This window comes from Phascolarctos cinereus, unplaced genomic scaffold (genome assembly GCF_003287225.1).
Source record: "Phascolarctos cinereus isolate Bilbo 61053 unplaced genomic scaffold, phaCin_HiC Scaffold_726;HRSCAF=1367, whole genome shotgun sequence".
Lineage (NCBI taxonomy): Eukaryota > Metazoa > Chordata > Mammalia > Diprotodontia > Phascolarctidae > Phascolarctos > Phascolarctos cinereus.
This window is the reverse complement of record NW_027556098.1, coordinates 362,536,182-362,547,521: the sequence shown is the minus strand read 5'-3', so window position 1 is coordinate 362,547,521 and position 11,340 is coordinate 362,536,182. Positions and strand designations below refer to the sequence as shown.

Sequence of the window (11,340 nt, the reverse complement as noted above, 5' to 3'; positions counted from 1 at the left end):
TTGGCTGGCCCTGGTCTGGGGCTGTAGAGGTAGCTGGTAGGTTTCAGCTCCTGCGTGATCTTGGTCTAGCTGTGGATGGACTCCAGCCAAAGCCAGGCAATCATCCCTCTGCCCACCCTGCCTGGGATAGGATCAATGGCCTCGAACCCCACAGATGGTGTAAGTAAGGCTGAACTGCCCCACCCCCTCTGAGAAGGCAGAGCCCCCTGGCCGAATGGACAGACTGCAGTTCTGGTCCATGCAGGAGGAATCCTGGGACCACAGAGTACTGGAGCTGCAAAGGAACTTGGAAATCATCTATTTCAGTTGTCTCACTTACAGAGTGGGAAACTGAGGCCCAGAGAAGTCCAAGTTTATGCAGCAAGTTTAGGCATGGAGGAAAACCTAGACTTTCAGCCCCCTCAGTCTGGCCTGCCCTCCCCAATTTGTGTCCATGGGCCATTGATAATGGAGTTGGAAATCCTAAAATCCAACCTTCTGATTTCACACATGATTTCATCATCTCTTCCCACCAAGCCCTCCCTTCTTCCTCACTACTCAAGGCACCACTACCTTCCCAGTCGCCTGTGCTCAAAACGTCGTTGCCATCCTCCACTTCTCACCCTCTCTCATGATCCCTCCCCCCTTCTACCTAACCATTATTAGGTCCTGTTGTTTCTAGCTTTATAACATCTCTCCTACATGCACCCTTCCTCTCCCTTGGCACCGCTACCACCCTGGTACAAGCCTTCATCACTTCATTCCTGGACTAGTACAGCTGCTTCCCAGTTGGTCTCCCTCCTTCAAGTCTCTCCCCACCCCAATCCACCCTTCCTTCAGCTGTCAAATTGATCTTCTAAAGCCACAGCACCTCCTCTCCTCAATAAATTCCAGTGACTCCCTATTACCTCCAAATATAAAATGCTCTGTTTGGCTTCTCAAGCCCTTCAAAACCTCGCTCTCTTTCCTTTTCTGTCTTACACTTGAACCCCCTCTGAGCACTCTATAGCCCAGCAACACTGGCCTTCTTCACACAGGACACTCCATCTCCTTACTCAAGAATTCCCCCTACACCTGGGATGTTCTCCTTGCCTACGCCTCCTGTCTTTCCCAGCCTCTTTCAAGACTCATTTCAAATCCTACTTTCTTCAACAGGTTTTTCAAGATTTCCCAATTGCTCTTTCCAACCAAAGCTTCCCAATCCCTCTGAGATTACCTTCCACTGACCCTGCAGAAATCTTGTCTATACAACTTTTCCCATGCTGTCTCCCCCACTAGGATGTGAGCACCTTGAAGACAGGGACTGTTTATGCCTTCTTTTGTATGGCTGGGGTTTAGCACAGTGAAGTAACATTTAAATGCTTGTTGACTGACTGAAGGAGTGACTCACCTAGGCTCTAAGAAATTAAGTAAATGACTTGCCCAAGGTCATACAAGTAGTAAGTTTGAGTTGGAATTCAAATACAGGCTCTCTGGTGCCAACCCGGAGCTCTTTCTTTCAGACAGGATCAGTCCCCGCTGTTTACAGATGAGGAAACTGAGGTGCAGGGGGATGGATCACCTTGCCTGATTGTCACTTGGGTTACAAGGTACAGAGACTAGATTCTTAGCCCAGCTTCCTTCCATCTAAGACTGTCTCCCTTCTTCAGCCTTCTGGGGTCCCCTTGAGGAAGCCCCCAAGCCAGGCTCCCCACCCTGCTGGTCAGACAAGCAGCCCCTTCTTCTCTGTCTTCTCAGGTGACTCCGATCCCACCTCAGCCAATCCCCTCCAGCTCCAAGTTCACAGCGCCCAGCCCCGCCTCCTGGGCTGGCTCAGGGGAGTGAGAGAGGCAGACCGGACAAGTGAGCCTCTTTCCCTGGCCCCATCGGAGCACCAGTGCCTTCGCCTCTCTAGGAACGGGCAACAGGGGACCGGAACGCTTTGGGGAACCCGAAGCCCCCACCATGGCAGGGATGGTCTGGAGCCTCCGACTGTTTGTTCTCTTCCAGGTGCTCAGCCTCTCCCTGGCCCAGATTGTAAGTGTGCCCTCAGCTTTGGGGTCCTTCAAAGGGGGAGGGATGTCAGCCCGCTCCTTTGCTCCCCACTGCAGCCTGGGGGAGTCCTGTTCTGAGGCGTCTGTTTGCACATCACCCCTGCCATCCTGTCCTCAAGCTTGGGGAGTGCAGGTTGGAAGTTGGAAGGAAGAGGGGTAATCGCTCTTTTGAGGGTCCTCCCTGCTTCCCAATGCAGAGTCCTCAGAGCCTTCCCCATTTCTCGCTGGGGCACCCCAAGACTAGGTTTAGAGCTGGATTGAAAATTTGGGATTCTTCTCCATGGGTTGGGATCAAATCTTGTGGATATGAGGGGCTACTTTCTGCTTGGGGGTCAGGGGGTTTCCTTTGCTCCCTTTCTTATAGGCTCCAGTTTCTGATTCTCTCTATCCCCTAAGAAACTCTGCCAGATAAAGTTGGGGCTCCTATTGGGTAGGAGGATGTAGGGCATGTGGAGAACCCACAAATATTTGTGGACCACCCTCTTTGTACAAGGTTGGAGAGACAAACTCCCTGTAGTTCATGGTTGGGGATTGGGGGTAAAGGTGGAGGTATCCCTATTTCTTTGTATACCACACAGTTCCATCCTGATCCTGGGTGGATGGGGGACACTTGTCCAGGAAAGGAATCCCAGATCTGGGGCCCCCAGAGTCAGACAGTCTAGCGGTTGAAGGAAAGGTGTTTGGGCAGAGCTGGGAAGCCAGGACAATAGCCCCCATTCATGGGTCTCTCCCAAACCCTCCCTCCCTCTCTCCCAGCGTCTGGAGGCTCAGGTTTAGAAGCCACAGTTAATTTCAGTTTCTGGGTTTTGGATGGCTAGAATGTAGGGAGCTTACCAAGTAGAAATGTCACTTCTCTTTGAATCTCAATTTCTCCATCAGAAAAATGGGTCTAATATTACCTACACTCACCTCACAGAGCAGTTGTGAGGAAAATACTTTGAAAACTTTAAGTCTGAGGTGTGTGTACTGGGGGGGGGGAGTTTGCAGAGACTGACCTAGAAAAGAACAGACAGCTAGAAAGGGCTTCTTTTTTGGTGACTCAGAGCTGTGATTTCATTAGTGAAAGGAATTCCCAGTGCGGAAAGTCCTTTCACCAATGAAGATTCACAACTCACCATCTTAGAGAGCTGCCAGAGCAAAAAGGAAGGTTGAATAGCTTGCTCAGGGTCAGAGGGCTAGTATGTCTCAGGGACGGGACTGGAACCCAGATCTTCTTGATTCCAAGCCTGGCTTTCTAGCCACTCTCCTACCTCTCAAGAAGGGATCTTAGAATGGAGACTGTTAGAGAAGAAAGAAACACAGAGACCACCCAGCTCGATGTCCTCATTTTGTAGATGAGGACACTGAAGCCCAGAGAGGGAAAGAGACTTGTGTAACATCACACAGAGTCAATGGCAGGTCGTGGATCTGTCCAAGTGTAGGCTTCTGGCCCCATACCTAAGCTGGGATGTCTTTACATTGCCTCCTGGAAGCAGGGGAATGGTTCTTCCTTTCTGGTCTGAGGGAAGCCAGCCAGCCATTTTCTAGGCTGTAGAAGCCCAAGATTTCAGCACCCAAGCTGGGAAGAGCATGTTGGGAGTGTGGAAAGGTGGAGAATTCTGGAGTAAGTGGAGATTGCCACAGCTATAAATGACAACCCTGGAGCTGAGGGTAAATCTGGGGAGAGGGGTCGGGGCAGCAGGAACAGAAAAGAAAAATGTCCAGACCTATCTGGGAGACCTATCTGGGGTGGACATTCTAGGCTTCCCCAGCCTTCCCTTAACCTAACAGAGAGGAGACAGAATTGAGTTTGGAGTTGGGTTCAACTCTACTCTTTGCCAGCAAGACATTTACTTCTCTCCGCCTCAATTTCCTCTTCTGTAAAATAAGGAGATTGAATCAGATGGCCCCTGCAACCTCTTCTGGCCCAGATAATCTAATTCTGCGATCTGCCTGCCCCTTCTGGGAGGCAGCAAGGTTCACAGGACTGCAGGCTGGAAATCAGGACACCCGGACCTTGCATCATCCTCTTTCTGGCTTTGGGACCCTGAACATTCACCTGGATCCCAGCATCCTGCTTAGTGTGGGCAATGGAGGGTCTTGAGAGATCATGAAGTCCAACCCTCTCATGTTAATGATTATCCTTAAGGTCCCTTAGAGGATATTTGACGATTCTATTCCATCCTAATCTAGCCTATGTTTTATCTTATACTGTATCCTCTCCTATCTCTTATGCTAATCTATCCCAGGCTGCTTTAGTCTTTGCCACCCTTTTCCACCTCACTCTATGACCCATTCATCTTAGCCTTCTCAGTGGTACCCCCCTTTATACAAGACGATACAGAAACACAGGTTCAAAGATCCGTAGAGTTGGAAGAGACCTCGGAGACTCTCAAGGAATCCCCGCTATAACATACCTGACAAGTGGTGGTCCAGCCCCTGCTCGAAGAGCCCCCAGAGCCCCAGAGAAGGGCCGGGAAGGGGTCCTGGGCAGACTGCCCAGGTCCCTTCCAGGCTCTCCCAGGACTAGGGTCTTCTGGGCCATGTACAGTGGGAACTGGCACCTTGGCTGGGCTCAAGCCTCCTGCCCACTCTTCCTCTGCCCTTCCCAGACTCTCGGCTGACTAGGTTTCACGTGTGTTTGTTTCCAGAGAGGCCCTCCAGGAGAACCGGGGCCCCCTGGCCCCCCAGGCCCGCCAGGAGTGCCAGGCTCAGATGGCCTTGACGTGAGTAGGCAGCCTGGGACTGGGCAGGAGCTGGAGCTGGAGGGGGAGGAGGAAACAGGGAGGCGGGGCAGGTGGACAAAGAGGCCCTTTGTCTGGGGGGGCCCTGGGGACTGTGGGGGGATGGCCCACCAGAAGAGGGCGCCAGGCTGGACCACAACCCTCTGCAATTCATCAAAGCTGCAGTGTCCAGCAAAGGTGGGGGAGCAGGGGGAGGTAGAAGAACAGCTCACAAACGCCCTCCCCACACCCCACCTTTCCAATAACATCCCTTCTAGGATACCACGTCCCCCTCCTTCCTTGGTCTCCACAGGAGGACCTTTTATTCAGCAAAATATTGTGGGGCTAGAGGATCCATTCTGGGGCTAGCAGGGAGCTGCCCACTCCTCTCTGGGTTAAAGACAGAGCAGTCTTGCTTCCATGGTCCCCAGCTGGCTGAGAGTGAAATGGCTGGGATCCCAGACATTCCCCAGCGCCCCTCCCACTGTAGCTGCTGGTGGTGGGGATGGTTATGGGGGTTATTTATAGAGCTGGATCCAGGACACAAGCCCATTCAGTAGCTGGCTCCCTCCAGGAGGCTGGGAATGAAGCAGAGACTTTGTGGCTTCTGGGATCTAGGAAGGTCTGGGAGAGAAGAAAGCCTGGAACTTGAGAGTGGTTGTAATTCTGACTTGGGGTTGTGTGACCCCAGGAAAGACCCTCCATCTAGCCAAGCCTCAGTTTTCTCCCCTGTGAAACAGAACTAAAAGTTATTGCAGGAGCTATATTCCCCAGGTTTTTCTGAGGAAAGAGCTTATAAACCTCGCAGCAAAATGGGAATGATTATTATCGTCCTGAGGGAGATCAGACACCCTTTACCCCTCCCAAGCTCTTTTCTGCTTATACCTCCCAGAGTTTTTTCTGCTCACCATCAGCCGATCCCTGCTCCTTTTTCTCCTCCACCACAGTCTTAGACCTCCAGAGTGTAGAGACCAGGTCCTGCTCTCAGGGACCCCCTGACCTGAAAGATGAACCAGTTTCCCTGGATTCTGTCACAGATTATCCCTGAAAATATTTCTCTTTTCCCAGGGACATAGCTCAGTACAAACGTCCATTAGAACGAGAGAGTAGAGACTGGTTCGGATTTTTTTCCTCCCTTTTTTTGTCCATGTGTCACCAGTGCCTAATACAGTGTGACATGTAGTAGTCACTTAATAAATGATTACTGGATTGAATTGTCCAGAAGAGAAGCCTCTTGACTCCTTACTGAACCCAACTCCATGCTATTAGAACTCAGTTTCCCCAAAAGCCCCAAGTTGCTCTACCCATCTTGAGAGCTACCAGCCTACATGTGTAAGACAGATCTCACACCCACATTTCCAAATCCATCAGCTTCCCCTCACACAGAACAGCATAGGTATTAACATAGCGAAAAACCAATTCCATTTTGATTACTCTGGCTCCACCCAAGCTGGGATTGTGATCAGTGGGATGGGTAATTTTTTCTTTTGTTAATAACAGATATGAAACTTTGGAATGATAGATTCATGTCACAGGATCATAAATTAAACGTTAGAAGACACCTCAAATGTTTATCTGGTCTAACCCCCTCATTTTACATACATGAGGAAACTGTGACCCAGAGAATGACTTACTAGAAGTCACCCAGATAATAAGGACCAGAACCAAGAATCAAATCCAGGTCCTCTGATACCATGATTCCTCCTTAGCACCGTAAACCATCTTGAGCTCACTCAGTGCCAGCATTGCAAGCAGGTCCTGCTATGCCCAGGTGCCTGCTCAGGGAACCTCATCTGTTTTTGTCTTATAGGGTGACAAGGACCCCTGGAAAACCTGGACTTCCGGTGAGTACCTTCTTCCCCAACGCCTCTGGCCTTGGAGGTTCCAATGTTTGCTTCCCACCATATCTTGACTCCATTTTTCTCTCCTTATCTGTTCATCAGGGACAAAAAGGTGACCCGGGGAAACCGGGCCCAAATGGGCCAGATGGAAAGCCAGGGATTGACGTGAGTACTGACCAGAAAAGCTTCCGTGGTTGGAGCAGGGACTGGGCAGCCAAACAAGGGATGAGGAGCCTGGTCCTCCAGACCTCCACCCTTTGTGCATTCTCTGCACGGGGGAAAACCCAGACTGTGAGCCCTGACTCCTATGCAGTCATGTCCCATTTATATGTGGTAATGAAGGGAATCAGTGGTGCAGATAATCCAAAAGATATCTTCTTTTGGATTTGCAGCTCCTAGTGGACAACAGGTCAACAGTAGCTGAGTTGGCAGTATGACATGGCACCAATAAAACATGGCAGCCAGTACAACACGGCAGCCAGTACAACATGGAACCCAAAATGTTCGTGTGACCTTAGGCTGCATTAGGAGAACCATAGAGGTCAGGACCAGGGAGATGATAGCTCTGTGGTCCTGTACCCAAGTCAGACCATTCCTGGAGTAGTGTTTCATTCTGACTCCACATTTTAGAAGGGTGTTGTCTAGCAGGAGCAACCCCAGGAGAGAATGACCAGGGTGGTGTAAGGACTGTAGACCATACTATGCAAGGATGAGTTGAAGGAGCTGGGGCTGTTTAGCCTGGGGAAGAGAAGATTGAGGGCATGGGAGGAGAGGAAGCCATCCATAGTAATCATCTTCAGGACTTTAAAGAGGCATTCTACTTGTACTTCTTGAGGAGAACCTGAGCTATGGGTCGAAGCTGTAGAGAGGCAAATTTAATCTCAACATCAGGGAAATCTCCTGACTATTCGAGCCATCCAAAACGGGTGACCCAGGAAGGGAAGGACCTCACCATCACAGGTGGAGACTGAATGACCAGCCGCTTGTCAGGGATGCTCCAGCGGGAGATTCCTGGTCAGGTACAGTTAAGTGAGGAAACACTAAGGTGCTTTGCAGGTCCAAGAAGCCACACTGAAAATGTAGTCTAACATTTGAGGGGGAGGCAGTGATGGAGAGAGCACTGCCTTCAGAATTCTGTCTAATACTGTGGGTAGACAATGGGTGCTGGCAGATGTCCCCAGCACACGCTGATTAACAGTGAGGGAGGCCTTTGGGAGGCCGTTCTGGGGCAGGGAGGTGGGCTGTGGGAGGAAGTAATTTAGGGATTAAAAATATCCCACAGGCAATTTCCATGCAGGTAGTTGAGGACACTATCATTTTTTAATGCACACATCGGTATGTGTCTCTGTTTATTAATAAAAAAGAATAGTTTCTTGCATTTCTGTACAGTGCTTGGCAGTTTAAAAAAACACTTTCAAACCCATTATCTCCAAATAACAAGAATTCTGAGCTGCAAGGATTCTTAGAACACAAAATGTCAGAGCTGAGAGGACCCTTAGAACAGAGGATGTCAGGGCTGGGAGGGCCCTTAGAACACAGGATGTCAGGGCTGGGAGGGCCCTTAGAACACAGGATGCCAGGGCTGGGAGGGCCCTTAAGACACAGGATGTCAGGGCTGGCAGGACCCTTAGGACAGAAGATGTCAGGGATGGGAAGGAACTTAGGACAGATGATGTCAGAGCTGAGAGGGCCCTTACGACAGAGGATGTCAGGAATGGGAGGGGCCTTAGCACACAGGATGTCAGGGCTGGGAGGACTTTAGAACATAGAATGTTAGAGCTTGTCTCAGATTCATTCAGTATTTAAATCTGCCTCTTAACAAGCCCTAAAATAATGACTTTGGGGCTTAGAGATTGTGAACCCTGCCCCCACCCTTTCCTTATCTCATCCACTCAGGATTTTTCTAGCAAGGGGGGAAAAACAGGCAAGGCAAGAGAGCACAGCAGATAATCTCCTGGGGCTAGGATCTGGAGACCCCTAGCATTGTCCCTGATAATGTGATAATAAGGGCAGTTGGACTAGATCAGGGCCTCAAGGCCACATGTGGCCCCTTAGGTCCTCAAGAGTGGCCCTCTGACTGAATCCCTAAGGACCACCCTTGAGGACCCCAGCCCTGGACTAGACCCTAGCCAAACTCTAAGGTTCTAGTCAACCTTCTCTGCTCTGTCTTTTTGAGTTTATGATAGCGAAGTTGGATTCAGAGCTTAGTTGACATTAAAAAGAAAAGCAGAGATCTTCAGTTCCATAGACAATCAATCCTCTCTTCCTATCATACTCTGTCTCTGGAAATATCCATTTTATTTGGCATTTAAGTTCAGAATTTTTTTTTAAAGACCCACCCAACAACAATAACAACAAAAAGAGATTAGATCCAGGAGTCCTAGGTTCTAGTCCTGACTGCCATTTACTAGGTGCAGTACCTTGGGCAAATCACTTGGGCAAACTCAGTTTTCACATCTGTAAAATGGGGAGAATAAAACTTATCCTGCCTGTCTCACAGGGCCTTTTATGAGGATTAAGTAAAATCACCAACGTGACTGGGCCACGACCAGGTTTGTGGGGTGACCCAACGATACTGGTCCTCTTGTTCTGACGCTACCTGGGGCCCTGGGCTGGACTCTCTGTGGGGTGCATGGTTCTAGGGAACCAGCAGGGACCAGCCACCGGCGGGCCCAATGGTTGGCTGTCAGTGGGGGTGGATGGAAGGTTTGGGGCCCAGAATGAAAGTCGACATGGGCAAGCTAGCTATGGAGTCTGGCTGGCCTTTCAGGCCACACAGAGTCATGCCTGGACAGGGCACATCCTTGGAACACAAAGGGTGATGTTGCCACTGCTTTCCTAGGGGATGTTTAATTTGGCAAGGGGGAGGGGACAGAAGAGGAGCCACAGCTCCCATACAAACAGGTCCAAATCTTCTCATTTTGTTAGGCCCAGAGAGGTTCAGAGACTTGTCCAAGGTCACACAGGTGGTAAGGGACATAAATAGGACTTGAACCCAGGTCCCAGGACTCCAAAGCCTATGCTTTTTCCATTACACCAAGCTAATTAAGAGAGGTTGCCCAAAGTAATGGCAGCTAGGTGGCTCAGTGGATAGAGAACCAGGCCTGGAGTCAGGAAGACCTGAGTTCAAATTCAACCTCAGACACTTACTATGTGACTCTGGGCAAGTCACTTAACCTCTATTTGTCTTGATCGAATGGGGAAGGAAATGGCAAACCACTTTAGTATCTCTGCCAGAAAAAGCCCATGGACAGTATCCGTGTTCATGGGGTCATGAAGGGTCAGAGATGACGAAACAATAAACCCAAAGCAATAGCTAAACTAAAATAAAAACCATCGCAAACAGTGGATCGTCCTGGGCAGCTGGGGCACACTAGATAGAGCTCCGGCCTCGGAGTCAGGAGGATCTCAGACACTTGACACTTACTAGCTGTGTGACCCTGGGCAAGTCACTTCACTCGGATCGCCTTACAAAAAAGAGAAGAAGAAGTATTTATAAAACAGGAACTAAGCCGGCAATAAACGAGGTCAGAACTCAAAGAATACCGAATGGCAGAAGACAAAAAGTAGCTCATCCGAAGCACTGCAGACTGCTACACAATAATGAAAAGAGCTTAAGAAAAGAGCAGGCTGGCTCCTCATCTGTCCCCTGTGGAACAGCCCCAGAGGTGAAGAGCTCACCTGATTAGAAGTACACGTGTACTCTAGAAAGGACGGGTGCGGCGCAGAGGGCGCTACAGCCGAGGCCGATTCCATGACCATTTGTGACACGCCAACTATGTACCAGGCATTCTGCTAAGCTAAATTCAAGAAACCTCAGTTCAAATCCCTCCCCTGACACTAATTGGTTGTGCGACCTCCAGCAAGGCAAATCAGCTCTCTGACCCTCAGTTTCCTTACCTGTAAAATGGGACTTGACGCCTGCCCTCCCTCACAAAGTTGTTGTGAAGCTCAAATGGGATGAAGTGTGTGTGTGTGTGTGTGTGTGTGTGTGTGTGTGTGTGTGTGTGTGTAGCTATATCTATCTAATCTTTGAAAATTGTCTTAAAAATGTCAGGTCCCATGGGGCAGCTAGGTGGTGCAGTAGATAGAGTACTGGGCCTGAGGTCAGGAGGACCTGAGTTCAAATCCAGCCTCGGACCAGACACTTGATACTGTGTGACCCTAGGCAAGTCACTTAACCCCAATTGCCTCACCCCCCCCCAAAAAAGAGTCAGGTCCCTTCTTCCTGCCCTTCCTTACAAAAGGGTCGCTGTGATGTGGAAACCCCAGGGTGGGGTCTGGGTGTGGCCCTTGTTAAACTGACCCTTTTGCCCTCTTCTTCCAGGGTTTAACGGGAGCTAAGGGAGAACCAGGCCCTCAGGGGCCCCCTGGAGTCAAGGTGAGCCTAGGCTGGGAGATGCAGAAGATGGAGCTACCCCCATACAGTCCTTGGTTCTCATTTGGCCAGGCTAATTAATGTCTATCTGCCCAGGATTGGGGGGGGGAGTTGTGGAGATGGGGAGGGGGCTTGAGATTGGGGGTCCAGAGGTGGAGGATGTGGGGAGCTTGGGTGGGCCTGGCGGTGCAGGGTGGCCACCTGTTCTGAGGACACACTCGGTCAGATTCCTTTTACTGCTAACCTTCTATCGGTCTGTGTTTTTAGGGTCAGCCAGGCCTCCCTGGTCCCCCAGGTCTACCAGTGAGTATTTTGGCTGGCTGAGCCCAGCCCCCTCACTCTACTTTTTCAGGGCCTCTGCGAGGGAAATTCTGGGAAGAGAGAGTACTTGAGGAGGAGGAGGAGGT

At 50.3% G+C, this 11,340-nt stretch overlaps 1 protein-coding gene across 1 annotated transcript in view; it reads left to right on the top strand.

Moving 5' to 3' along the window:
• Positions 1 to 1,795: 1,795 nt before the first annotated feature.
• The window catches only part of COL9A2 (collagen type IX alpha 2 chain), a 28,026-nt gene continuing 18,481 nt past the window's right edge, over positions 1,796 to 11,340 (top strand). The window contains exons 1-6 of the mRNA XM_020983566.2: positions 1,796 to 1,995; positions 4,643 to 4,728; positions 6,534 to 6,558; positions 6,658 to 6,720; positions 10,883 to 10,936; positions 11,201 to 11,236. Of these exons, the coding sequence (XP_020839225.1) occupies positions 1,924 to 1,995; positions 4,643 to 4,728; positions 6,534 to 6,558; positions 6,658 to 6,720; positions 10,883 to 10,936; positions 11,201 to 11,236 (336 nt within the window). The 5' untranslated portion in view covers positions 1,796 to 1,923. The remainder of the gene's footprint in view (positions 1,996 to 4,642; positions 4,729 to 6,533; positions 6,559 to 6,657; positions 6,721 to 10,882; positions 10,937 to 11,200; positions 11,237 to 11,340) is intronic.